At 45.5% G+C, this 27,164-nt stretch overlaps 1 protein-coding gene across 6 annotated transcripts in view; it reads left to right on the top strand.

Annotated features, from left to right (window-relative positions):
- The window catches only part of LOC145344001 (xylosyl- and glucuronyltransferase LARGE1), a 448,675-nt gene that overhangs the window by 329,647 nt on the left and 91,864 nt on the right, over positions 1–27,164 (top strand). For all 6 annotated transcript variants that reach the window (XM_080190638.1, XM_080190643.1, XM_080190639.1 and 3 more), the window contains one exon: positions 5,017–5,142. In XM_080190638.1, the coding sequence (XP_080046764.1) occupies positions 5,017–5,142 (126 nt within the window). The remainder of the gene's footprint in view (positions 1–5,016; positions 5,143–27,164) is intronic.

The raw sequence follows: 27,164 nt of genomic DNA on the forward strand, positions 1-27,164 counted from the left end.
ACTGAAAGTGGCAACGCAGGTGGAGAAGGTAGTCAAGAAGGCATACAGCATGCTTGCCTTCATTGGCAGGGGCATTGAGTTTAAAAATTGGCAAGTTGTGTTGCAGCTTTATAGACCGTTCATTAGGCCGCACTTGGAATATAGTGTTCAATTCTGGTTGCCACACTGCCAGAAAAATATGGAGACTTTGGAGAGATACAGAAAAGTTTTACAAGGATGTTGCCTGATATGGAGGCCATTAACAATGTGGAGAGGTTGGAGAAACTTGGTTTGTTCTCACTAGAATGACACCCTAAAGTACAGAAGGAGGCCATTCAGCACATCGAGTCTGCACTAACCACAATCCCACTCAGGCCCTACCCCACTTCCCTACATATTTACCCACTAATCCCTCTAACCAACACATCTCAGGATACTAAGGGGCAATTTAGCATGGCCAATCAACCTAACCCACACATCTTTGGACTTCTTTGCAGTAATCCGTTCTATTCAGTATGACGACGGCCCCTCCTTTGCTGGTTTGATGACAATGTTGCGGTTGGTCTTGAGAGTGCGGATGGCGTTGTGTTATGCTTGGGTGATGTTTGGGGCTGTCTTGCGAGTGCGATTAATGAATCTTGTGTTGATGCACCTCCTGACGGTTTGGGCATACATATCGAGTCGAGCGCAGCGCCCTTCTGGAGGAGTCCATTCGACTCTTTCCTTTTTGGTTGCTGCTCTGCAGATCTCTCTGTCGGCTATTCCAGTACATTGGCTGTCTCATTGTGTTCGTGGTTGCCTCTTGGGGTTTGTGGAAGAACTCCTGCGGCTTCATTTGCCTGGTGAATTCCTCGGGGTAAACGCAGTAAGAAGTCTCTCAACACTAGGTTAAAGTCCAACAGGTTTATTTGGCAGCACTAGCTTTCGGAGTCTTGAGCTCCAAGTGAGGACTTCTGTTCACAAACATGGCATATAAAGACAAACTCAATTTACAAATATTTACATTATCTTGTAAATTGAGTTTGTGTCTTTATATGCTCTGCCTGAACACAAGTCCTCAGTCATCTGATGAAGGAGAACATAAGAAATAGGAGCAGGAATAGGCCATCTAGCCCTTCGAGCCTGCCCCGCCATTCAATAAGATCATGGCTGATCTGAAGTGGCTCAGTTCCATTTTCCCGCCTTCTCCCCATAACCCTTAATCCCCTTGCTTACCAAAAACCTGTCTACCCGCGTCTTAAATATATTTAGCGAGGCAGCCTCCACCACTTCAACGGGCAGAGAATTCCAGACATTCACCACCCTTTGAGTGAAGAAGTTCCTCCTCAACTCTGTTCTAAACTACCCCTCCCTTATCTTGAGGCTGTGCCCTCTAGTCCTGCTGTCCTTTCTGAGCAGGAAGAACCTCTCCACCTCTACCCTACCCATCCCTTTCATCATCTTGTACGTCGCAATGAGATCTCCCCTCATCCTTCTAAACTCTAACGAGTACAAGCCTAGTTTATTCAGCCTCTCCTCATAGCTCAACCCCAACTCCGGTATCCGCCTAGTGAACCTCCTCTGCACTCCCTCCAAGGCCAAAATATCCTTGCGCAAGTGCGGCGACCAAAACTGCACACAGTACTTCAGCTGCGGCCTCACCAGTGCCCTGTACGGTTGCAGCAAGACCTCCCTACTTTTATATTCAATCCCCCTCGCTATGAAGGCCAGCATCCCATTAGCCTTCCTGACCACCTGCTGCACCTGCAGGCTGGGTTTTTGCGACTCATGCACAAGGACCCCCAGGTCCCTCTGCACCGTAGCATGCTGCAGCTTTTCGCCCTGTAAGTAGTAGTCCTTCCTACCATTATTCCTACCAAAGTGGACAACCTCACACTTGCCAACATTATATTCCATCTGCCAGTTCCTCGCCCATTCGCTCAGCCTATCTAGATCCCTCTGCAGACTTTCCACACCCTCCGCACAATTTGCCGTTCCACCAATCTTGGTGTCATCAGCAAATTTCGACACCTTACACTCGGTTCCCTCCTCCAGATCATCTATATAAATGGTAAATAGCTGAGGCCCTAGCATCGATCCCTGGGGCACTCCACTAGTCACCAACCGCCAATCCGAATAGCACCCATTGACCCCCACTCTCTGCATCCGATTTGACAGCCAATCCCCTATCCACGCCAACACCCTACCCCCAACTCCATGCCCCCTAACCTTCTGTAACAACCTCTTGTGCGGCACCTTATCAAACGCCTTCTGAAAGCTTGAGACTCCGAAAGCTAGTGCTGTCAAATAAACCGGTTAGACTTTAACCTAGTGTTGTGAGACTTCTTACTGTATAGTGAACCAGTAAGTTCACTGTACTGGTGAACTTATCAGCTGAATCACTATCTGCTCAGTATATTCCCAATTCTAATTCTCTTCCCACACCTAATGATGCAGTAAAATAGACTTTTCTGTTTTCATAGTTAGTAATTTCTGGAACAAGTTGCTAGTCTTTTGCCAAGGACTTGTAGCTTGAGGGGCGCCACTCCACATCAAGCATGACTGACCAGGAATCTCTCCTGCTCTGACCACCAGTGATTGGTGCATTTGGAAAAATTTTCAGGTTGATACTCAACCTGTTTGGCCAGGTTTTGAGCACCTTGCCCAACGAGTCCTGGGGGGGGACTCAAACCTGGAGCTTCTGGCTCAGAGGCAGGAACATTACCCACTGCGCCACAAAACCCTCTTAACTCAGATAGTTGTATTGAAAAGAAGAATCGGGCTTTCCTACCAATGGGATTGAGTATTAATCACAAGGTATATACTGAAATCTTGCTGCCCTTCATGCCAGCAGAACCTACGGTCTCGCTGATGGTGCACCACCACTGGCAGGGCAAGGAGCATTCAACAGGAAATCCCATTGACAATGCGGGACCATAAGATCTCGCCGCTGACAAATGAAGCACATCTCTCACTGCCACCATAAAAAGGGAGGAAAAACCTTACCTGTAGTGTGTTATAAGACCAGGTTCATAGCCCCTCAGGAATGCTCTATGCAGTTCTGGTTTATCACAGGAAAGCTATCATTGATTTTCAAGCAAAAGAAGTAAAAATTATCCTGAGTGTCAGTAATTTCACTGATAAGGAAAGATTCAGGAAGTTGGGCTTGTCTGTTTTTTTAGCTACATCACAATAGCACGGTTTAAAAGTACTGCTTGTGATGTTTATTATGAAACATTAATAAAGCGCTGCAGAAATATTTACTTTTTTTTCTCCTTATTCCTCTGTCTCTCATTTTCTATTTTCTTCTCTATCACACTCACAAGAGGGGATTCTGAGATGACCAACCTTTTCAAGTCAATGAAGCAGATAGAGAAAAACTGTGCAAAGGTAGTGACTGGTTCCATAGCGGGGACAACGGGCTACGGATGAGCAAGATAGGGATGAGAAAACAACTTGTTCTTGTATAGAATAAGTTCCATGGTGTTAATGTCTTGTCAAATTACATTGTTAAGACTTTTATCATTGAGGTTAAGAAAATCAGGTGATGGTCCTTTGAGCACATAGAAATAGGAGATGGTTGGGACACTGGGTCGTGTGGGAGGAGAGCTCTGAAACTGAACAAGCCAATAAACTCTAGATAACGAAAAACCCTGAGAGCTTCATTTCTGCTTCACAGATCTGTTAAAACTAATGAAGAAACTGGAAAATATTTTGGAGAGTGGAGAAATTAAGTTGTGGTATGGTGTCAGGCTTTATCAATCAAGGAGATTACAAATAGAAACCCTGGTGTTGTAGCATCAATTCTGGAATCCACATTAGGAGCGCACAGTCACTATTTATTGCAGCAGGAAGATACAAGGGAGGATGTCCAAAGCAATTGTGCCAAATGTCCCTTTCCCTAACATTCCTCTTCTTTAAAGATTTACTACTTCTATCTCTGATGAACAGTGACGGCCGGGTGTGCCATCTGCAAGATGCACTGCAGGAACTCACTAAGGCTCCTGAAACAGCACCTTCCAAACCTATAACCATTTAGCAGGATAAGCGCAGCAGATACCTGGGAACACCACCTCTTGGAGATTCCCCAGCAAGCCACTCACAATCCTGACTTGGGGATATATCACTATCCCTTCATGTTGCTGGGTCAAAATGCTGGAACTCCCTCCCTAACAGCACTGTGGGTATACCTACACCACCTGGGCTACAGCGGTTCAATAGTCACCTTCCGATGGACAACAAGGAATGGACAAAAAATGTTGGTCTAGCCAGCAATGCCCACATCCTGTAAGAGTGAGTTTAAAAAAACATGCCAACTAATCTGAATACATTACACTGGATTAGTTTGATGTTGTTGATGCTGTGTGGAATAAAGATCGCTCCGACTGATTTGTTCTGATCAGTAAGTCTGCGATCATTAAACAGGTCGCCTTGCGTTGCCAACAGTTCAGAATTGTCCCAGAGTCACCAGAGTTAAAGATTTAATGCACAAGAAGAAAAAAAAATCACAGGTCTATTAAAAGATACTTTTTCAGTTCCAGTTTGTTTGAACACTTATTGGTTATAGTAATGTTGGCAATGTGATATAAAGGATATTGGATGTACAATGCGGAATGGTCCACTCTGGAATTATGAAGAGTCTGTTTGCTTTCCAGTTGGTTTGGAAAGAGGATGCAATCGAAGGTTGAGCACATTGAGAGAACGATGGTGGGAGTCAGGAACGGGGTGCTTGGATGTGCAAGGTCATGTGATGAAACCACCAAAGATGTGTCTAACTAGAGTTGGCAGGTCAAAGGTCACCACAGTAAACAAGTTCTAGCAGCATGTTTTATGTTTTATTTTGACTCTTGTCAAAACTGGCATTTAAAAAAAATCAAGGTTTTATTTGATGTCAGTGGAACAAACTGGATCCATTTGCTGGGATTATATTTCTGTTCAAACTCAGGGTAACAAACTTGGGGGCAATTGGGCATTTCAGCAATTCTCAACATAACATTGGCAATAATGTCTTACTGATTTTGGTTTCTTCTTCTTTTGTTTTCCCTCCATCCTGTGCAGGATATCTTCAATGCTGTCATCAAGCAGAATCCTTTTCTGGTGTACCAGCTTCCATGTTTCTGGAATGTTCAGCTATCGGATCATACGCGCTCCGAACAATGCTACAAGGATGTGTCAGACCTCAAGGTAAGACTTGTTATTGTAAGGATCATAATTGCTGGAGTCGGGAGTGTGAGAGAGACTTTCCTCGCTGCACAAAACTAGAGGTAGCTCTGTAACATATGAGAATCTTGCAGTCAGTTTCGTATCTGAAGTACATACTATAATCTTTCACGTGTCTTTGGGAGAGCAACAGGGGTCTCAGTTAAGTTTAACCCGATTTTGTCAGTTAAATTATACTGTTATGCTTCATCTAAGACAACACCACCACTGTCTATCTTTCATATTTCTTGCCACTCAGTCAATATCTCCAGACCATTTACTTGTTGCTTCAGATCCGCTGACACCACAGTCACATGGTCTACATCTGTTAAAGAGTCTGTCTCTTTAAGAAAGTACAGCAGAAATGAGTTTCCTGACTTGAGGGACCAATGGGGACTGAGGGTGAGTGATCACCCCAGAGAATGGAGTCCTCTCTCTGGCAGAATACATCTAGCAGCCATGTAGCAGACCAGTGAGGACTGGAGCTGCTGCTCCAAGGCAGCCTGGAGCTGCAAATCCCTATACCAAGTTTGTCTTATCGATAAATACCTTTAGTTCCAAACAAAGCCTGAAATCTTTCGGTGGCACAGTGGTTAGCACTGCTGCCTTACAGCACGAAGGACCAGGTTCAATTCTGGCCTCGGGTCACTATATGTATGGAGTTTGCACATTTGCCTCTGCGTGGATTTCTTCCGGGTGCTCTGGTTTCCTCCCACACTCCAAAGATGTGCAAGTTAGGAGGATTGGCTATGCTAAATTTCCCCTTAGTGTTCCAAGCTATGTGGGTTAGGCGAATTAGCCATGATAAACGTCTGGGGATGGACTAGAGCGGACGGTCTGGATGGGCTGCTGAGTGGTGCAGACTCGATAGGCTTGAATGTCTTCTGGATTCTATGGTTCTACCTATTGATGAAGCTAAAGTGCCACAACATAACAAAATCTTTGAGAATTTAGAACAAGTCGATGTCTTTCAGGATTCCTGCACTGATTTAGTGTAGTCACCTTTCATATAAGAGGCATAGGAACGGGAGGAGGCCATTCAGCCCCTTGAACCTTCTCTACCATTTCAACTAGATCATGGCTGGTAATCAACCTGAATGCAATTTTCCCCACCATCCCCATATCGCATGATGTCAGCTGATAATTGAGATGACTAGTTCACCCATTGAATTCACTGCCTCCCTGTAGTAAGAGTGGACTGTCGTGCTTTAATACCAGTCTAGCAAGTTCTTACTTCTATTTCCACTTTATTAGCAAATAGGCTAAATATCTAAACGATGGCTAGGAACCAAACTTAGGAGCATCCAGTTAGACATGAGCTGTTGAGTCCATAAGGTCATGCTGCTGAAATCTAGTGGTCTTTATTGAATCATACAGCACAGGAGGAGGTCATTAGGCCTATCGCAACTACTGTTTCTTCCTCTTCAAGAATTTATCCAATTCCCTTATGAGGCAGCTCCCAACACTCTCCTCCCTGTCAGACAGTGTGTTCCAGAGGTACGTCTTATGTCAACAATAGGATGAAACATGGAGTTGGGGGGGAGCCATGCACTCAGTTCCTAGCACTAACAGGCTGCAAGCAGAGCTGTGAGTGGAGATCTGGACTTGGTAATTGGATGGTAGACTTTTCCAGGGACATTATGAAGCTCTCAGGCTGTCTGCTTCAATAAATGAAGCCACAAGACTGCCTCATGAATATGTAATTTTCTAACAATCTAATAAATAATAATGGCAGCTAATTTCAATAGTCCTCCTCTGTTCTCTTTTGGATCACATTAACATTTTGTAAAGGGTGTGTGCATCGCCTGCTAATAAGTGGTTGGCAATTCCAAATGGAAGATTAATCTCATTTTAGCCCTTGATAATGGGACTTTTAATGAACGATATCAGGTGGCAATGACATCAAAATGAGAGATGTAGAAATGTAACAACAATACTTGTCCTAAATGGCCGGTATATACTGGCATATGTGTTTAGTACCCAAAACCAAAGTGTCATTGTTTTACTTTCCCTTAATTTTCATAAAATCCATAGAATCCCTACAGTGCAGAAGGAGGCCGTTTTGCCAACGAGACTGCACCAACCATCCAAAAGAACATCTTATCCAGACCCTAACCTCATAACCCCACACATTTACTATGGCTACTGCACCTAACCTGCACATCTTTGGACACTAAGGGGCAGTGTAACATGGCCAATCCACATCATCTGCGCATATTTGGAGTGCCAGAGGAGACCAGAGCACCCGGAGGAAACCCATACAGACACAGGAAGAACATGCAAACTGGACACAGTTGCCCAAGGCCTGAATCAAACCCAATTCCCTGATGCTGAGGCAGCAGTGCTAGCCACTGTGCCATGGAAATGTCAGTCTCCTGTGCCTAACCATTTATCTGTCATTCCAAAATAAAGAAATAAACTTTGACGCTCACTGTAAATTGTATCCTCTAATAGTTCATGCTTATTCATGCTCAGTTGTCACCTTTTTCACCTCATTGCAGTTAGAAATGTTTCATTTCTTCTCATCTCCCCTGAAATATTCTCTGCCAGAGTACTTCACAGCTGAGGGAGCATAGTCAGTGCTCTAACATTGGAAACTTGGGAGCATTATCTCACGCACAGCAGTGAGATAATAATATCATCTATCTTAATGATGTTGATTGAGAGAAACATTTTGATGAGGAAACGCACCAATTTAAAAAAGGTTTTATTGGTCATTTTGTTTCACACTGTGTATCTGGGATCTTGCTGTGCACAAGTGGACTGCTGTGTTTTCCTACATTGCAACAATGACTAAACTTCACAAGTAACCCAGTGGCAGTGAAGGGCTTTAGGACATTCTGAGGCCATGGTAGACATGGTGTTACATGCTCCCCTTGCGCAAACTGGCATTTCTGACATGTTGGTTTTCATATGGCACAGTGGTTAGCATTGCTGCCTTGCAGCATCAGGGCCCAGGTTCGATTTCCGACTTGGATCACTGTCTGTGTGGAATTTGCACATTCTCCCTGTATCTGCATGAGTTTCCTCCCACAGTCCAGAGACGTGCAGGTTAGATGCTTTGGCCATTTTGAATTGTCCGCTAATGTCAGGGAGAACTGGCAGTGTAAATGCATCGGGTTATGGGGATAGGGCCTGGGTGGAATTGTGGTTAGTGCACTCGATGGGCTGAATGGCTTCCTTCTGCATGTAGGGTTTCTATGATTCTTTGCCTTCATTGCCAGGTTCTGTTAACTCTGGAAGATGCAACAGTCAAACTGGATTCTCTTTTTGGTCTAATGTCTACATGCATTCCAGCTGGGAGGGGCCAGAACTGGATCTTAGAATCATAGAGCAGGTGCGCAGGATTTTTCAGCCTTTCCTGCCAGCGGGATCTTCCAGCTCCACTGAAGGAAGCTATGGGGATGTTTCACCTTGTGGGAGATTATAAAACAAAGAAGCAGAGTTTAAAAACGGGGTCTCTCATTTAATAAGGAGATAATGAGGAATTTCTTCTCTGAGGGATATTTGTCTTTGGAATACTCTACCCGAGAGAGTAGTGGAAGCTGGATCATTGAATATATTCAAAGCTGTGTTTGACAGTTTTTTGATCTACAAGGGATTTGAGGATTATGGGGATACAGGCAGCAAAGTGGATTTAAGGCCACACTCAGATCAGCCTGATCTCATTGAATGGCGGAGCAGGTTTGTTGGCCAAATGGCTGACTCGTCTACCAATTCCATGCAATCTAATGATCCTCACCTCGTTCATCACATTAAGCATTCGCTCCCTCCCATCACCAATGCACAGTGGCAGCAGCATGTACCATATAGAAGATTCAGTGCACAACTCAAGGCCATTCAACAGCACCTTGCAAACTTGCGACTGCTGCAACACTAGAAGGACAAGAGCATTAGATGCATGGAAATACCATTACCTGAAAATTTCCCTCCAAGTCACTCACCACCCTGACTTAAGAAATATTATGCTGTCCCTTCACCGTCACTGGGTCAAAACCCTGGAACTCCTTTGCTAACAGCAGATGGACTGCAGCAGTTCAAGAAGGCAGCTCACCACCACCACCTCAAGAGGCAATTGAAGATGGGCAGTAACTGCTGACCTAGCCATGAATGAATAAAAAAAAGACTTAGCACTGCTTGAGATCGGAATAAGGCTGTTTCCCCAGAGGATGATGCTTTAATGTGGAGTTCTAAGTGTTTATTACCGTTGCATATTCATAATTAATAACATCTAGACTTATAAACAGAATTGCTAGTATACTAAGTCTTGGCCCCATTTATCTTCACTCTCTGCTTGTTGGTCTTAGAGTGAACCAATGATCAGAGATGCACAAGCAAAATTGACATGTGTATGACTACCTATAAATTGCTGAAACGAGAGAAAACTTCAATGGTTTATGTCCAACAGGGGAGAATAGGTTTCAAATTTAAACTGAAAAGGTGTAATTTCAGTAGAATTCAGCTAATTTTCAATTTAAGTTTAATAAGTAAACTTGTCTTAAATAATTGGGGTTGTTTTCCATCTCTCACCCATCACACATTTTATTTTTATTTTGGGGTTTAACTGAAGGACAGATTAGGTTGTTGAGAAATTGTGTTCCATCAAGCTTTCTCTCCCACTCAGGAAGGGAGCTGCCAGCATTTTTTTCAGGTCATCTTTCAAGGAGATCTTGCTGACCAAGAGAGTCAGTTGGGTCCTCCGTGGAAGCGGCAGGGTCCGCCGCAAGGCTCAAAGTGAACATGTGTGGAGAGGTTGTGGTTTTGTGTGGGGGTGTGGCGAGGTTGTGGATGTGGCCAAGAATCAAAATGGTCCAAGGGTAATTAGGGATGGGCAACAAATGCTGGCCTTGCCAATGATGCTCACATCTCAGGAAAGAATATATTCTTTAAAAGTCCAGAATGGCCCAAGTGCTATTGAGGTTTGCCCTGAGCTGATTAATCCTAGGCAGCAAATATACCTCATTCTTCAAATTGGTAAAAGTACATTTTTTTGTAGATGAAATATATATTTGCCGTGCATACAGTCAGTCTCAGAGCTCCTGGCTGAGCGAGAGGGTGGGGGAAGAGAGCAATCGGAATTCTTGCTATGATTCACTGCCTCAGTCCCTTAGCCATGTTTCCAGCAGGAGCCTTACCCATAAAGAGCAGTCGGATAATCCACCTGAGGACCTTCCGAGCAAGGATGCATTCCTCCCCCCCACGCACAACCCCCACACTCCCCCTGCGCACAAACCCCCACACGCACACCCCCACACTCATGCACTCCCCCCCCACACACACACACACACACGCATGCCCCCACACACACACGCATGCACACACACACCTCTCCCCACACCCCTCTTGGCTCACCCACCAAAGTACCCTGTCTATTATCAGCCAACTCGACCCAGACTGGAGATTCAACCAGGGTCCTTCCAAGCCGACAAGATACTCTTTAAACACTGTCACCCAAAATGTACATCACAGAAACAGTCCCAATAATCTAAGCTCCACATAAACGTCCTCCTATCCTTCGCCAGCTCAGTTTATCACCATAGCTTTCGATTCATCCTGTACTCTTGTTCATGTGTGCATACCATCACTGAGTCCTTGGCAGTGTTTCAGAATATGTTTCCGATGTTTCTGTGCTGTGCTGCTGCTGTTTAATGCAAAACTAATTCAATGTTCCAGCAGAAATTGGGCCCACTGGGCTCACTGCAGCTCATTACTTATTTCTACCAGTGATTTATGGAATTGTTTGTCGTCACCTGCAAGGTTAGGGAATCCTCCAGTTTTCAATTTGCAGTTTGGGCCTGCCTCTCTCTGCAGTTTATGTGCACAGCTTTTAACACAGAGAAGACCGGCTTCAAAATCAGACCTATTGTCCTGATGTCTCTTCCACACACACACACACACACACACACACACACACACACACACACACACACAACCTCAAATGACCACCAAACCCTCCACACACCCTCACCTACGCACGCACGCAGCCCCCTCTGCATGTCACTCTCTCTCTCTCTCACACACACACACACACACACACACACACACACACACAACCTCAAATGACCACCAAACCCTCCACACACCCTCACCTACACACGCACGCAGCCCCTTCCGCATGTCACTCTCTCACACACACATATATACACATACACACACACACATATGCACTCACACACACACACCCCTCAAATGACCACCAAACCCCCCCCACCCCCTCCACACACCCTCACCTACACACGCACACAGCCCCCTCCGCATGTCTCTCTCTCACTCACTCTCTCTCTCTCACTCACTCTCTCTCTCACTCTCTCACTCTCACTCACTCACTCACTCACTCACTCACTCACTCACTCACTCACTCACACTCTCAAATGACCACCAAACCCCCCCACCCCCTCCACACACCCTCACCTACACACACACACAGCCCCCTGCGCATGTCACTCTCTGTCTCTCTCTCTCACACACACACACACACACACACACACATTCAAGCCACCATCAACCACACACGCTCACCCACACACACACGTGTCTCTCATACACACACACACCTCTCTGTTGGAATTAGTTAGCTGAGGCATTGAGTGACTGAGCTGCAGAAAACAAGGATATTGTGGGTTCCATCACTTTGAGGGAGCCAGTCATTGTCAGGGGGGGGAGAAGTGGTGGGAGCGGGTGTAGCATAGGAAAATGCTTTTAACAGTGAGTGAGAATGATGTGGAACTCGCTGCCTATGAGAGTGGAACCAGAGACAGTGGCTGGGATTTCTTAGTTGTAGCGGGATGGGGCCAGTAGGGGACTCTTGCCTTCGGTGGCTCCAGTAAATCCCACTGCCAGCGGGGGCCAGAAGATCCCATCAAATTATCATTTAAAAAGGAAATTTGGATGGGCCCGTAAGGGTAATAAACCTTCAGGACTACAGGGAAAGGGAATGGGACTAATTAGATTGCTGTACAGAGAGCCAGCGTGGACCCAATGGGTCAGATGGCCTCCTTTTGTGCCTCACTAGCTATATGAACGGTGTGGTTCCTCAACTGGGAGATCAGCAGGGTTCACAATTTTGGTCCCTCCTAGTAGAATCCATCTAAGCATCGTGTGAAAGCAGGAGTGAGCTCAGAGGTGCCGCCCCGCACAGTCTAATAGCTGGGTGTTATGTATGTTGAGGCATAGCTCCTTTAAGGGAACAGGTCAGGTGGCTCTGGGTATGGGGGGATCTGCTCGGGAACCGTCTTCAGAGGGCAGCTGTAGTGTGGAGCGAAGAAGACCCGCAATAAATACCAGCATCTGGCTTGGTGTAAGTTCCTGAGGATACACCCCTGTAAAGGAGAATTTAGCAGGCACCAATCCCCCACTCACTTTCCAGACTTACACTTGGCTGTAGGAAGGTGGCAGTAATCATGAAACCAATACGCAAACACATTCAGGAGAGGAGAGTTCAGAAAGGCCAATCTTTGGGCAGCATTAGAATTCCTTGGAATCTTTTTGTTCCAAATAGTCCATAATACCTGTCTTAGTACCGTAAACTGTTAATCCTGACAGCATGGCAGAAGTTTCACCCAGACAATTGATCAGGGCCACAAACACTCCCACATCATAAGTTGGCCTAGGCAGTTGAAGCACTCCCATATCAAACAAGTCACACTGCAGCTACACACTGGATTAATCAAAAAGGTCAATCGCAGATTTTCTGCACTGAATTGATTTGGAGATTTACGTTACATTGAGGGACTCTGTTTTGAAATAAAATGAAATCCCACAGCTTTTAAACAGAAATAATCACAGGCTGCACTCATTGAAGATGTGGTTGAAGCCAGGCCATATAGAATGTCACAGTCTATTCCAGCCTCATAGACTGAAGGTCAGTCTCTTCAACCCATTTGCCAGTACATTATTTTGAGTGCACAACAAAAAAAAACTTTTAAACCCAAACGGAGTGGGGAGGGGGCAGTTTCTGGGCAATGTAGCTGTTTTTTATTGACAAATCCTCTGGGAAATAATGACCATGAACAGCAGCCCCTTTCTGCAACAAAAGCAGAAAATGCTAGAAAATCTCAGCAGAACTGACAGCATCTTTGGAGAGGGGATAGAGCCAACATTTCAAGTCTTGATCCTTCATCAGAGCTGAAGCCAAGGCAGATAGGATGAGATTTATACTGTGAGGTGGGAGGGGGTCTGTAATGGATGGGGATGACATGGATAAAAACACAAACGGGATTAAATGTTGATGATAAAGGCTTGAAATGGTGCTAATAACATCTATTAAGAGATTGGAATGTGTAAATGGCAGAATATAGATGCAGAGTATAGGAACATGGCAGATGACTGCAGTGAGGTGAGGGAGGTGAACCAAGATGGAAAGTGAGATTTTAGAAGTAGAAAGATAAAAACAATAATATAAAGTAATAAAACTTATTATTAAGATGAAAAGAAGAAATGAAATAAAATGAAATAAGTGCAGTGGAGGAGAGAGTTCATGCTCTGAAGTTGTTGAACTCAATGTTCAGTCCAGATGCCCAATCGGAAGAAGAGGTGCTGTTCCTCCAGTTTGCATTGGGCTTCACTGGAACGTTGCAAAAAGCCAAGGACAGACATGTGGACAGGAGAGCAGGGTGGTGTGTTGAAGTGGCAAACGACAGGAAGGTCTGGGTCATGCTTCCAGATGAATCAGAGGTTTTCTATAAAGCGGTCACCCAGATAACGTTTGGTCTCTCTGATGTAGAGTAGACCACATTGGGAGCAGCGAATGAAAGAGACCAGATTAAAGGGGGTGCACATGATGTGCTGCTTCATCTGAAAGGAGTGTTTGGGCCCAGGGATGGTGAGCAGGGAGGAGGTAAAGGGGAATGTGTTGCAACTTCTGCGATTGTTGGCAGTTGGTGAGATGTTGGGTGTGATGAAGGAGTGGATCAGGGTATCCTGGAGAAAACAGTCCCTGGGAATGCTGATGGGAGAGTGAAGGGAAGATGTGATGCATTGAATGGTGGCATCATGCTGGATTAGGTAGAAATGGCAGAGGATAATCCTTTGATTGTAGAAGCTGGTGGTGAAAAGTGAGGATAAGGGGGCTGTTGTCCTGGTTCTTGGAGGGAGGAAAGGGGATGAGAGCAGTGGCCCAGGTGTATGGTTTGACACAGTTGAGAGTTCTATCATAGTGAATAGAAAACCACGATTATGGAAGAAGGAAAACACATCAGGATCATCAGAACAGATGCGGCAAAGGAACTGAGAGAATGTGATGGAATCCTTACAGGATACAAAGAACAAAGAAAATTACAGAACAGGAACAGGCCCTTCGGCCCTCCAAGCCTGCACCGACCTTGCTGCCTGACTGAACTAAAACCCCTACCCTTCCAGGGACCATATCCCCCCATTCCCATCCTATTCGTGTATTTGTCAAGACGCCTCTTAAAAGTCACTACTGTATCCACTTCCCTACCTTCCCCGACAATGAGTTTCAGGCACCCGTGTAAAAAAAATTCCTGCTTCGTACATCTCCTTTAAACCCTGCCCCTTGCACCTTAAACTTATGTCCCCTAGTAATTGACTGTTCCGCCCTAGGAAAAAGCTTCTGGCTATCCACTCTGTCCATGCCTCTCATTGTAGATTCTATCAGGTCACCCCTCAACCTCCGTCGCTCCAGTGAAAATACACCCAGTTTCTCCAACCTCTCCTCATTACTAATGCCCTCCATACCAGGCAATATCATGGTAAATCTTTTCTGTACTCTCTCCAAAGCCTCCATATCTTTCTGGTAGTGTGGCGACCAGAATTGAACACTATATTCCAAGTGTGGCCTAACTAAGGTTCTATAAAGCTGCAACATGACGACAATTTTTAAACTCGGTGCCCTTGCCGATGAAGGCAAGCATGCTGTATGCCTTTTTGACTACCTTCTCCACCTGCATTGCCACTTTCAGTGACCTATGTGCCTATCAATACTCTTAAGGGTTTTGCCATTTACTGTATATTTCCTATTTGTATTCGACCTTCCAAAATGCATTAACTCACATTTGTCCAGATTAAACTCCATCAGCCATCTCTCCGCCCATGCCTCCAACCGATCAGTATTCTGCTGTATCCTTTGATGGTGCTAATTACTATCCGCAACTCCACCAACCTTTGTGTTGTCGCAAACTTACTAATTAAACCAGTTACATTTTCCTCAAAATCATTTATATATATATTACAAATAACAAAGATCCCAACACTGATCCCTAAGGAATGCCACTTGTCACAGCCCTCCAGTCTGAAAAGTTCTGTATCCACCTTGCCAACTCACCTCTGATCCCATGTGACTTCACCTTCTGCACCAGTCTGCCATGAGGGGCCTTGTCAAAGGCCTTACTGAAGTCCATGTAGACAACATCTACTGCCCTACCCTCATCAACTATCTTTGTCGCTTCTTCGAAAAACTTGCTCAAGTTAGTGAGACATAATCTCCCCTTCACAAAACCATGTGGCCTACAGTTCTTCACAGCCCATAATGTGAGATGTAAAGAGCTGTAGTCAAGGTGGTTGTGGGAGTTGGGCTTGTAATGGATACTGGTGGACAGTATATCATCAGAAATTGAGACAAAGAGGAGTCCCTTTCTGTAACTAGAAACACAGGAAGAGAAAGGATAAAGGGCAGACAGTCAGTGTCATGTTAAACATTAGCCTGCAAGGCTTGACCTGGGGTTCAGAGCTGAAAGCTAAAGTGCAAGATGTCAAGTTCTGTGATCCCAAGACTGTGGGAAAAACAGGAGCACCCAGAGGAAACTCATGTAGACACAGGAAGAATGTACAAAGTCCACACAGTCACCAAAGGCCGGAATCAAACCTGATTGTAACCACTGTGCCACCCCTTTCTGTACGTGCTGCCTGTGTGATCGGCTCTGTATAGGCTGAACCAGCCTTCCTGAGGCTCAGTGATTGGCCAGTTGTTGACAGACACTGTGTGAGCGCATCATCAGTCATAGTTGGTTGATCCTTCATCAGTTTCATCATCCATTTGATTATTGGTGACTTCAAGTTTTGACCAGCTGGCATAGCTAGGTCCTCCTCCTTCAGCCCTTATGTGATAACACAAAACAATTACTTATCTCCATCAACTTTGCAGTCTGCAAGAAACCAGCCGATATTGGCGATCCAGTTACAAGTTCAATGATAAATTCAACAACATTTTGACCACCTTGTTTGTTCCATATGTCATATTCAAATTGGCACATTTCCTTCTTCCCACGTCTAGACACTTGCTCACCACACTCTTCACCAGGTTGCCTACAGCTCACAAGTTGAGGGAGGAGCGCTTACCCTGTTTTGTCTCTACATTCCACTTTGGTATAATTAGATAGAGGCAGAGCACCCACTGAACATGAGCCGCTCAGATCACTTAGGGAAGTGATTTTGAGAAACTATTAAGGAAAACTAATGTTAAAAGATTTTCTCAATTTACTGCAATTAAATGTGAAGGCATTGACTTGTGTAGCAGTAAGATGTTTTATAAATAACTCAAACAGTTCTGTGCCTGTATGTGTTTGACTGGCACTGAATTGTGTGTGTATTGATTTTCTTAATGAAACAATGCACTTTGTGCGGCTAAATTCCAGATCACTCTGAGCAGCGAGTCAAAAGGTCCTGAGTTCAAGTCTTAAGCACCTAATCTTGCCTGATTCGGAAGTACAATTACCAGGGGAGTACTATATTGACGTATGAGATTCAGTCTGTCTGAACTAGCAGGAATGAAGCCATGACATGACTTTAGGAAGTTCTCCATATGTCCTGGCCTCCATTCCTCTTTCAACTGACACTCCGAAGGACAAATGTTCTGATAACCTCCAATACAAAAGCAAGATACTGCAGACGTTGAAACCTGAAACAAAAACAGAGAATGCTGGAAAATCTCAGCAGCTCTGATAGCATTTGTGGACACAGTAAAAAGTCTCTTAACACCAGGTTAAAGTCCAACCAGTTTATTTGATAGTAAACCCACAACGACTTGCATTCTAATCAGTATTCTGTAAACTGTGTGCGCCTTTATATGCCCTTCTCTGATCAGAACCTTCCACACACCCGCTGAAGGAACAGTGTTTCTGAAAGCTTGTGGGTTTACTATCAAATAAACTGGTTGGACTTTAACCTGGCGTTGTGAAATTTTTTTTAATGTGTTTACTCCAGTCTAATGCCAGCATCTTCACAGCATCTGTGGAGACAGAATAGAACAAACATTTCAACTGATTCAAAACGTTAGCTCCATTCTCTCTCCGCAAATGCTGAAATTTTCCAGCATTTTCTGCTTTGATTCAGATAACCCCATCTATTACTTGTTAAGCCCTGCCATGTTTGACTATGTAACAACAATCACACCTCAAAGGCAATCTATCACACGTACAGTGTTTTAGGACATGCTGAGTGATTGATAGGGTGCTATGTAAATGCAAAATCATTTTTTAAGGTTTGGTGAGCATTGTCACTTCTGACCGTTTCCATAAGGTCACTTCAGAACGTACCAATGTTCCCCATTGACTCAGGAGTCAACTTTATGTATTTAATTGGCGTAGTGGTATTGTCACTGAAGTAGTAATCCAGAGAAACAAGGTATTGCTCTGGAGACCTGGGTTCGAATCTCACCATGGCAGATAATGAAATGATAAATTCAAGAAAAGTCTGGAATTAGACTCCATGAGGTCGTTGTTGATTTGTTGCTAAAATCCATTTAGTTCACTAATGTCCTTTAGGGAAGGAAATCTGCTATCCTTACCTGGCCTGGCTTACATGTGACTCCAGATCCACAGGAATGTGGTCGACTCTTAAATGGCCCCACACTCAGTTCAAGGGCAAATAGGGATGAATGAATTTTAAAAAAAAGCTTGAGCAATTTGGATTTGATAGTTGCCTGGATGAGAGAGAGAAAAATAATTTACTATCAAATAGCCCTTGCTGCTCACTGGATTTTGTGGGGAAAAGACAGGATCAGGCCTGGGGTGATGCCTGCTGAGGTCAAATAGCCACCCAGTACTCATTGCCTTGGGTCAATTATAAGGAATACCCACAAGTAACATGTTCCAATTTCAGACCCAGAACCGGAGGCAAGATAGGAGAAGTTGTCTTTTTTACACCAATGCCAGGATGGCAACAGTTTCCCTTCCTGCCATCCGAGGCATTAGCGGCAAGCACATTCCCGTCACCCTGGCTGCCCCGCGGCAGGGACTTGTGCCCCTCAGTCTGGAGGAAATGCTGCTTCAGAGAGCTGCCAACAGCCTGATTGTCTGGCAGCTTTCTACTCTTTGCAGTGAGAAGAGAACCAGGGCTACAAGCAGTTCTCAGAGCCCAAGTCCCAGGAGTCCAGGACCAGATAGGTTTTTGGGGATTTTAGGCAGAGATAGTATGTCTCCCGAGGCCTGAACAGGGTTAGTTGTGGTGTGTCCTCACTGCCCTTGAACTCTTTCCACCAGCCTGAAAATTGAGGCTGGGTAGGAAACGGCCCTTAAGTGGTAAATAATTGACACCTAAGGGCTTCAGTTGTGTCAAGTCCAGCATTGCATTGAGGAGGGGGTGGTGTGGAGGGTGGGGAACCCAGTGCACAAGTCATTCAACAAATTTTACAGTGTGGTGACTAAAGAAGGCCACGTTTGAAAGGAAAAAGGAGATTAACTTGAAAATGAAATTAATTGGAAGACTATGAGGAAGGAATAGTGGAGTTAGAATAATGGATAACTCTTTTAACAAGGTAGAGTGTGCGGTCCAGACTCCTCTGTGCCTATTGAATATGATTCAAAGTCATTCTAATTTTGTTTGTGGTATTTTGTGCCTAATTCCATTCGAGGCTGTGCACAAACCTGGTGATTTAACAGCATACTTTCCTCCCGAGGGCAGTTAGCATTCCATCTGTAAGTTTAACAACTGCCCTGGCAAAATGGAAAGATTCTGAACTCAATTCAACTGAAGTTTGTCAGACTGCTCTTGACAGAGTTATAAACTTCATTGTGCCCAACTCATTGTATTGAGTTTAAAGATGTTGGGAGGAAAAGATTCGGCTGTGATTGTGAACAAAATCATCCATAATGCTAGCTTTATAAACAGTGTGACCCTTTTCACTCACTGGAATGAGTACTTGTTAGGAAAGATGGATTGAATGTCAAAGTTAACGTTTTGCTCCTAATTTCAATAATTAAGATTTAGTGAGGAACATGCTGACAAGTTGCGATACACTACATGTGTGAATGGAAATAGCCACTAACATGTGGGATTTCATTACATGCAAGCCTTAGGAAGTGGGCCTTTCGACTTTGATACATGTTAGTGCTTGAAATGAAACTCTTCATTTAGAATTTCATTTTGTTTCTTCAAGGTCGATACTTATGGCATATTATTGAGCATTGTGAGCTTCAATGTTTGCCTTTCCCTGAAGGTGCTGAGGTAATATTCTGTGGCTTCAGGCCCATTCTCTGTGTGAGATGAGTGCTAGTGGGATATTTGGGGGTCGATAGGGTGGAGCCACTGCTTACCTCCTAATTAACGTGACATCCTCAGGTACACTACCTGGCAATAATCATTGGACCAGAGCTGGAACCCTGACAGCTCGCTCGCTTGATTCAAAGTCAGTCGTGTTAAGCCAATCATTACCCCAGCTGAGGTTTCTCAAGCATGCAGACTAAGCCTTGGATCTGAAGCTCACTAATACATTGGATAGCGTCCTTATCCACAAGGCCGGTTGAGCTGGGACGGATTGGGATAGGCACTCCAGCTGTTGTGATGAAATGGGCATTGCAAATCAGGCAAGCAAAGAACAGATTAGAACAAAGGCACGTGGGTAATAAATCTAGAAGATTCCAGAAAATTCCAGGAGTGTAGGGGGTGGGGGGTTGGGAGGAGGGGGGGCGGGTGTGCACAGTGTCAGGGTGTGCAGGGATGAACAGTATCAAAGGTGTGGGGATGAGCAGTGTCAGGGTTGGGGAGGGGCAAGCAATGTCGGGGAATGGGAGGGGTGAGCAGTGTTGGGAGGGGAGGTGGGGAGTGAGCCATGTAGGAGCTGTGGAGGAGTGAGCAGTGTGGGGGAGGTGGGGGGGAGTGAGCTGTGGAGGGGTGAGCAGTGTGGGGGGTTGAGCAGCAACAGGTGTTGGTGGGAGGGGCGAGCAGCATTGGGGGTCAGTGGGGAGGCGAGCAGCGTCGGGGGTCAGTGGGGAGGCGAGCAGCGTCGGGGGTCAGTGGGGAGGCGAGCAGCGTCGGGGGTCAGTGGGGAGGCGAGCAGCGTCGGGGGTCAGTGGGGAGGCGAGCAGCGTCGGGGGTCAGTGGGGAGGCGAGCAGCGTCGGGGGTCAGTGGGGAGGCGAGCAGCGTCGGGGGTCAGTGGGGAGGCGAGCAGCGTCGGGGGTCAGTGGGGAGGCGAGCAGCGTCGGGGGTCAGTGGGGGAGGTGAGCAGCGTTGGGGGGCAGTGGGGAGGGGAGCAAGCAGCATTGGGGGGAGATGGGGGGGTGAGCAGCATCGGAGGCGGTGGGAGGTGAGCAGGGACGGGGGTGTAGGGGTCAGGGGTGTGAGGGTGAGTGAACTGTGTCAGGATTGTGGGAGTGAGATGGAAGCTGTGTTGGGCTGATGTGGTGTGCTGGAGTGTTTTCCCACCGGAGTGCTTTTACACTCCACCTGATTCTGTTCAGCTATTCCTGAGCAATTTTAATTCTTGCTAGGAACAGCTGTTAAGTCAATTAGTATAAAAGCCAGAGTGAGTATAAAGCAGAGAGCCCAGGTTTATGTTCTGATGCTTCCCAAAGAGCTACCAGCCAGTGCTTTCCATGGAGCCATTTCTGGCATATCAAATGTTCCTGTTTCAGACCGAAATCAGGACCAGAATTTCTGATGCCATTGCGACCCTCAGCAACTGCTAACGTCCCAGCACACAGTCACTGTTGAAGATGACAAATCTGGCCCTTTATGCCAGTACAATGTCAGGGTCACTATTGTGTCTGAATACAATGACTTGTATTTTCATTACATGGTGTGCCCATATACACAAAAGCCTGTCAATGTCAAGCAGGGGTTTCTGACGAATGCCGTCAATTCCAGGACATAATCCAGTCATACATCGAATCACAGAATTTTGAAGCACTTAAACAGCAAGGGAGCTGACCTTGATACAGTCCAAGAGAGCCTGTACCCTGTGCATTCCCTCATTTGCAAGGTGCAGCTGACCTAGACATACAATGGTGAAGGTTTACTGGAGAGCAATCAATTCCATTCAGAGCTGAAACAAAACATGAAGAATTGTTCCGACGTCTTGCCAACCCCAAGTTCCATTAGTCAATGACATAAATAGTATTACCCTTGAGAAAGTTCATTCCGAGCAATATTTAGTTGAGTGATTATCTACGCCACACGTGGAGTGCTCCTTGAATTGTGGGTTGATGGCTTTTCACCAGAATTGGAAGGAGTGAGAAATGTAAGGATTCTTGAGCAAGTGCAGAGGCAGCAGAATGGTGGAGGTTTGTAATACAGCAAAAAGCAGGAGAGATTTGATGAAGACAGGGATGGTGGTGTAAGGTGAAAGGCATGTTAGTGACACAAGATGTTGGCCAGGATGTTATGTTCCCATTTCTTCTCAAACAGGTTTGGAGGCGGGAAACGGAAAATGTCACAAGGAATCCAAATTGCGTGTCACGCTGACGTAAACACGTGATGCGATTATCCATCCCCACACCAGTGACGTAACCTGTTTGTGGATATTCAGCATTGGGAATGTCATTTCTGAACATTAGTGTATCATTATCAGGCCCTCACACTTAAATCATTCACAGAAACCCTCCAATGCAGAAAGAGGCCATTCGACCCATTGAGCCTGCACTGACCACAATCCCACCCAGGCCCCATCCCCACACCCCTACATATTTACCAGCAAATCCCTCTAACCTACGCATCCTGGGATACTAAAGGGCAATTTAGCATGGTCAATTACCTAACCCGCACATCTTTCGACTGTGGGAGGAAACCGGAGCACCCGGAGGAAACACACGGAGACACGGGGAGAATGTGCAAACTCCACACAGACAGTGACCCAAGCAGGGAATTGAACCCAGGTCCCTGGAGCTAACCACTGTGCTACCGTGCCGCCCTCTCTAAACTTCCCCCTCCAAGGACAGACCAACGAACAAACTAACTGGCCTTCCAAGGGCATGCACCCAAATCTAACAAAGCAGGTCAGGTGAGTGCATCATTTAGGGGGCAAGTGTGTGGTGCCCAACTAGCACCAGGAGCAGTGCCAGGGAGGCACATGGTTGGGGTGCATTCTTGGAGAATTATTGTATGAGGATGGGGGTGGGGGCATTAAAAAGGCACCCTGAGCTTTGTGAAATTAAGCAGCTGGTGGGCCCCATTACATTGTGCGATCTGCCCCTTGAGGCTTTTCAGCCTGAATCCCGAACAGTGAGGCAGAGAAAGTCGCCATTGTCTTTTTTGCCTGTTATCAGCCTTTGCTGGCCTCCAGGAAAATCCAGCTCCTTGTGTTTACTGGCATTTGCTGTCCTAAGAATACTGTAGGTCCAGAGGCTGTAAAGTGCTGAATTGAAAAATGAGATGCTGTTCCTTCAGCTTTAGGATGAAGTTTATTAGAATAATGCAGAAGAATGAGGACAGAGGTCAGAATGGGAGCAAAGCAGAGAATTAACATGACAGAGGATTGGAAACTTGGGCTCACACTGGTGGACTGAACAAAGCTGTTCCAAAAAGTGGCCATCTAGTCCTCCCCACCTCCCTGATATAGAGACGACCATAGAGATGAGTTGTGAATAAATAGACACACTTGAAAGAAGCACAAGTAAATCAATGTTTTACCCAGAAGGAGCGTTTGGGTGTTGGATGGTGAAAAGGTTGGAGGTAAAAAGGCAGGTGTTACATTCCTGTGCTTGCATGGGAAGAGTAGGCGGGGCATGGATATTGGGGTGTGATTCCAGAGGAGATCATTTTAGAGTGCTGAAAGGTGAGGGGAGGAGAAGATGTGTTTGGTGTTAACACCGAGTTACAGATGGTGGAAATGGAAAATTATGCAATGTTGAAGTCATTTAGAACGAAGGTGAGGATGGGGGAACTGTAATGTGGTTCTGGAAGGAAAGGGGGGCAAGGTGAGGGCAGCTTTACAGAGAGGGCTGAGTACCCCGTCAAACACTCCTGTTGGATTGATTCCTGCAATTCTCATCTAACAGCACTGTGGGTGCACCTACACCACCTGCACTATAGCTCACCACCACCTTCTCGAGGGTAGTTAGGGTTGAGCAACATATGGTGGCTTAGCCAACGACACCCATATTCTGTGAGAGAATAAAAAAGAAATCACTGGAAGGAGAATTCTCATTTGAGGATAAAGGAATGTATATCAGTAGCACTTCTAGAGTGCAGCTACTGTTCAATGTGGGAAACACAACAAGATTCCACAAAACAACAAGATGATAATAACGGAATTATCCATATTGGGGGTCAGACACTGAGGAAGAACTTCAATGTTTTTCTTCAAATAGTGTCATGGGCCTTTTGGGTATGCTGAACCTCAGTTTAACATCCCATTTGAAAGGCAGCAGGGTAGCACATCTGCAATTCTGCTTTGGAGTGTCAGCCAAGGTTATATGCTCAGTCCTTGGAGTGGGACCTGAACCCACAACCTTCTCGCTCAGAGTGCTGCCTGAATTTGTATAGAACTGCCAACGTGTACATGTGATTCCAGAAAGCATCCTGAAGAGCATAGAAATAGGAGCAGGAGTAGGCCATTCAGCCCCTTGAACCCATTCTGCCATTCAACTAGATCGTGGCTGATCTTCTACTGCAAAGCCATTTTCCTGCACTATCCCCATATCCCTTGATAGTTTTAATATGAGAAACCTATTGATTGCAGATCTTGAACATTCTCAATAACTCAGCCTCCACAGCCCTCTGGTTTAGAAACCTTCAAAGATTCACCACCCTCTGAAGTGAAGAAATTCCCCCTCATTTCAGTTAAAAATGACCAAACTGGTGTTGGTGTTGGGAGTGTCGATTATATTTTCTGCAAGAATGTAGAAGCTGAGCTCAGTAACCTGTCTCATTTCAAAGTGATCCAGGGAGTTGGACAGCTTGCTGACTTCTTTCAGACACAACAGTTGACTATCCTATAACCAATAGGCCAGAGAATTCTACTGGTATGAGAGCTGAAGGGGGCAGATGCTTGGGGTGGAAATATCTCAGCTTGTGTAGACCTTGACAGAAAGCGGTGTGGTTACACAACAGTTCAATCCAGCTCCCCCTCTTTAGCTGACATCTGGACAGTATAGGGTGCACTTCTTTGGTAGAGGTTGACTTTGTAATATATGAAGCAGAAATGATTTCCTATCTCAACTAAAATGGGCCTAGGTTGTGCACCATCATCCATTACACAAAAGAATCTGCAAACTAACCCAAAGGCAGCAGGTTTTTGACACCAGAAAACAAATTCCTTCCATTTGCTATTGGACATGCTTTGTGTAGCCAGTTCCCTCAAAGCCATCGTGACTTTCATTGGCTCCTGTGGCAAACCCCAGGCGCTTTCAGTACACAACAGAATCAGATTCAAATATCTCCTCTAGTCAGTGAGACAGTTAGGTCTGATTTGACGCTCAGGGTAATCACTCGACCTCCTTACTGCAACTCAATTCTTCCCTCTAAACCATGACAAATTGGTGAGCAAACTTTAAAGCAGTTTGACTTGACAATTTCCTCGTAGTAATAAATGGATGTGACAACGCCTGTGAAGTTCGCCATAGCAACAGAAACAATTGGCTCCTACAGAGACCGTGGCTTGCTTCAGGAATTGACTTTTCTGAGTAAGCATTAGTTTAAATTTCCGTCCGGAGATTGACTGGGCAGCCTCCACAATTAGAGTAAAATGGTGCAAATCACAACAATGTCGAGAAATCACTTCCTCTGCCTCAGCCAGTCAGCAGCTTTACTTTGTCACATCTTCGTATTTAAATCCCTCCACAGCATCGACCCCCACTCCCCCCCCCCCCTCCCCCCCAACCCCCTTCATTTCTCAGCAACCCTTTCGAATCCTACAACTCTCTGAGAAGTATTCCTCCAACTTTGGCCCCCAGTGCATCAACCATTGCCTTCATTCACTATGGGCAGCCTTGTCTTCAGCCAGCGAGGCTTAATGCTCTGAAGTTCCCTCTCTGAAATTTCTGCCTGTCAACCTCTCTCACACCGCCCACCGCTTCCCCCCCGAACCCTGCCAATTTTAATATCCTCCTTAAAACCTCATTAATGGCCAAGCTTTCCTCTAGCCCCAATTCTCCTCCTTTTACAGTATTTGTATAATCATAGTGCTGCTTAAGGTGCTGTAACATGGTAGGTTGATGCATCTTGTTGTTGAATGTCGGGCTCACTAATTCAGAGGGGCTAAAAGTTTTGCCCTTTGGATGCTACGTCATGGGAACTTGCTGTACCCCCTTCAGCTTACTGATACAGGGTACAATCATGGGACCTGTCAGTCTGACTGGTAAATCAATGATCCAAATGGTGCCAACCTGACCACTGTTCCAGTACTGCATTTATCTCAGGGATTTTTCTGTTTACCTCAGGTGAAGTTCTCTGACAAATCCATCACTTACAGAATAGCAGCAAAACGGCCAATCAAAAATTTCAAATCTTCGAAGAGTAGGCAAGCTTGTTAAAGTTTAGATGTTTGTTAGGAAAGCTTGTTAAAGTTTAGAACTGAGGCAGGTCAATGGAGCTGAGACACGCCATCTTCTGTGATCTAACTGAATGACAGAACAGGCTCCAGGGAGCTGATTGGCCTCTCCCTGTCCCTATCCTCCTAAAGCAGTCCAAGAGATTCAAAAGTTCCTCAAAGTTGGTGTGTCGGACATTTTCAGAGAATTAATTTGTGGTAGAACTGTTGTGAGGACCTCTAAGGGAGGGAGGCAGGCAGGCTGGATAGAACAGCTGCACACTGATTTGTGTTAAGGTCTAACAGTGTTATTATGAGAAAGATCTTTGGGATTCCTTCATCATATTCCCAGTTTGTTGAATACTTGGGACCACATCGATTTAATTCACAGAGGAGTGTGGCATGTGCTCCTTGCCTGATTCCAATCTGGTGCTGTGTACAAGAAAGGATGTAAATGTGATCGTAGGCACGCTAATAACATGATTGAAAGAGAAAAGAATATGTGAGTAAGATTGTATGGCAAAAAGAATTATTAATGATTTATTTCTTTGCTCTTGGACCTGAGTGATGCTAGCATTCATTCTTCTTCTTTTCCCTTTCCACACTTAGTGATGCACTAAGACAGATTTTGGTCTGTTTCCATAGCTGGTAATTCCTGGAACAGATTGCTAGTATGTCGCTGGAGGCTCGTAGCTTGAGGAGTGCCGCTTCACGTCAAGTGTGGCTGACCAGGTGTCTCTCCTCTAATTGCCAGCCAGTGGCATGTTTGGAAGGATTTTATAGGTTGATACTCAACCTGTTTGGCCGCATTATAGACACACCTTGCTTGGCCATCCAGTCCTGGGGTGGAGCTCAAACCCCGAGCTCTTGACTTAGAGTCAGGGACGCTACCCACTGTGCCTCAGAACCTCCAGTGGCATTTATTGCCCACCTCTAATTACCAGTTCACCCCACCAGCCTCTGCATGCAAAGCATATCCCTCCACCATTTTCGCCAACTCCAGGTGGCGGTGATACCACCACCAAACACAGCTTCCCTTCACTCCGTCTGTCAGCATTCTGCAGAGATTGTTCCCTCCGGATAACTTAGTCCACTCCTCCACTATACCCAACATTTCTCCCATCACCCATGGCACCTTCCCATGCAATTGCAGAAGATGTAACATCTGTCCTTTTATCTCTTCCACGCTTACCACCCAAGATTCAAAACAATTATTCCAGGTTAAGCAATGTTTCACTTGCACCTCTTTCAATTTTGTCCATTGCATTAGGTGTTCCCGTTGTGGTCTCTTTTTCGGAGAGACCAAACGTAGACTGGGTGATCGCTTTGCTGAGCGCCTTCAGTCTGTGTGCAATTTCTGGCTGCTTG

This window comes from Carcharhinus amblyrhynchos, chromosome 6, assembly GCF_965287045.1.
Source record: "Carcharhinus amblyrhynchos chromosome 6, sCarAmb.v2.hapA, whole genome shotgun sequence".
Taxonomy (NCBI): domain Eukaryota; kingdom Metazoa; phylum Chordata; class Chondrichthyes; order Carcharhiniformes; family Carcharhinidae; genus Carcharhinus; species Carcharhinus amblyrhynchos.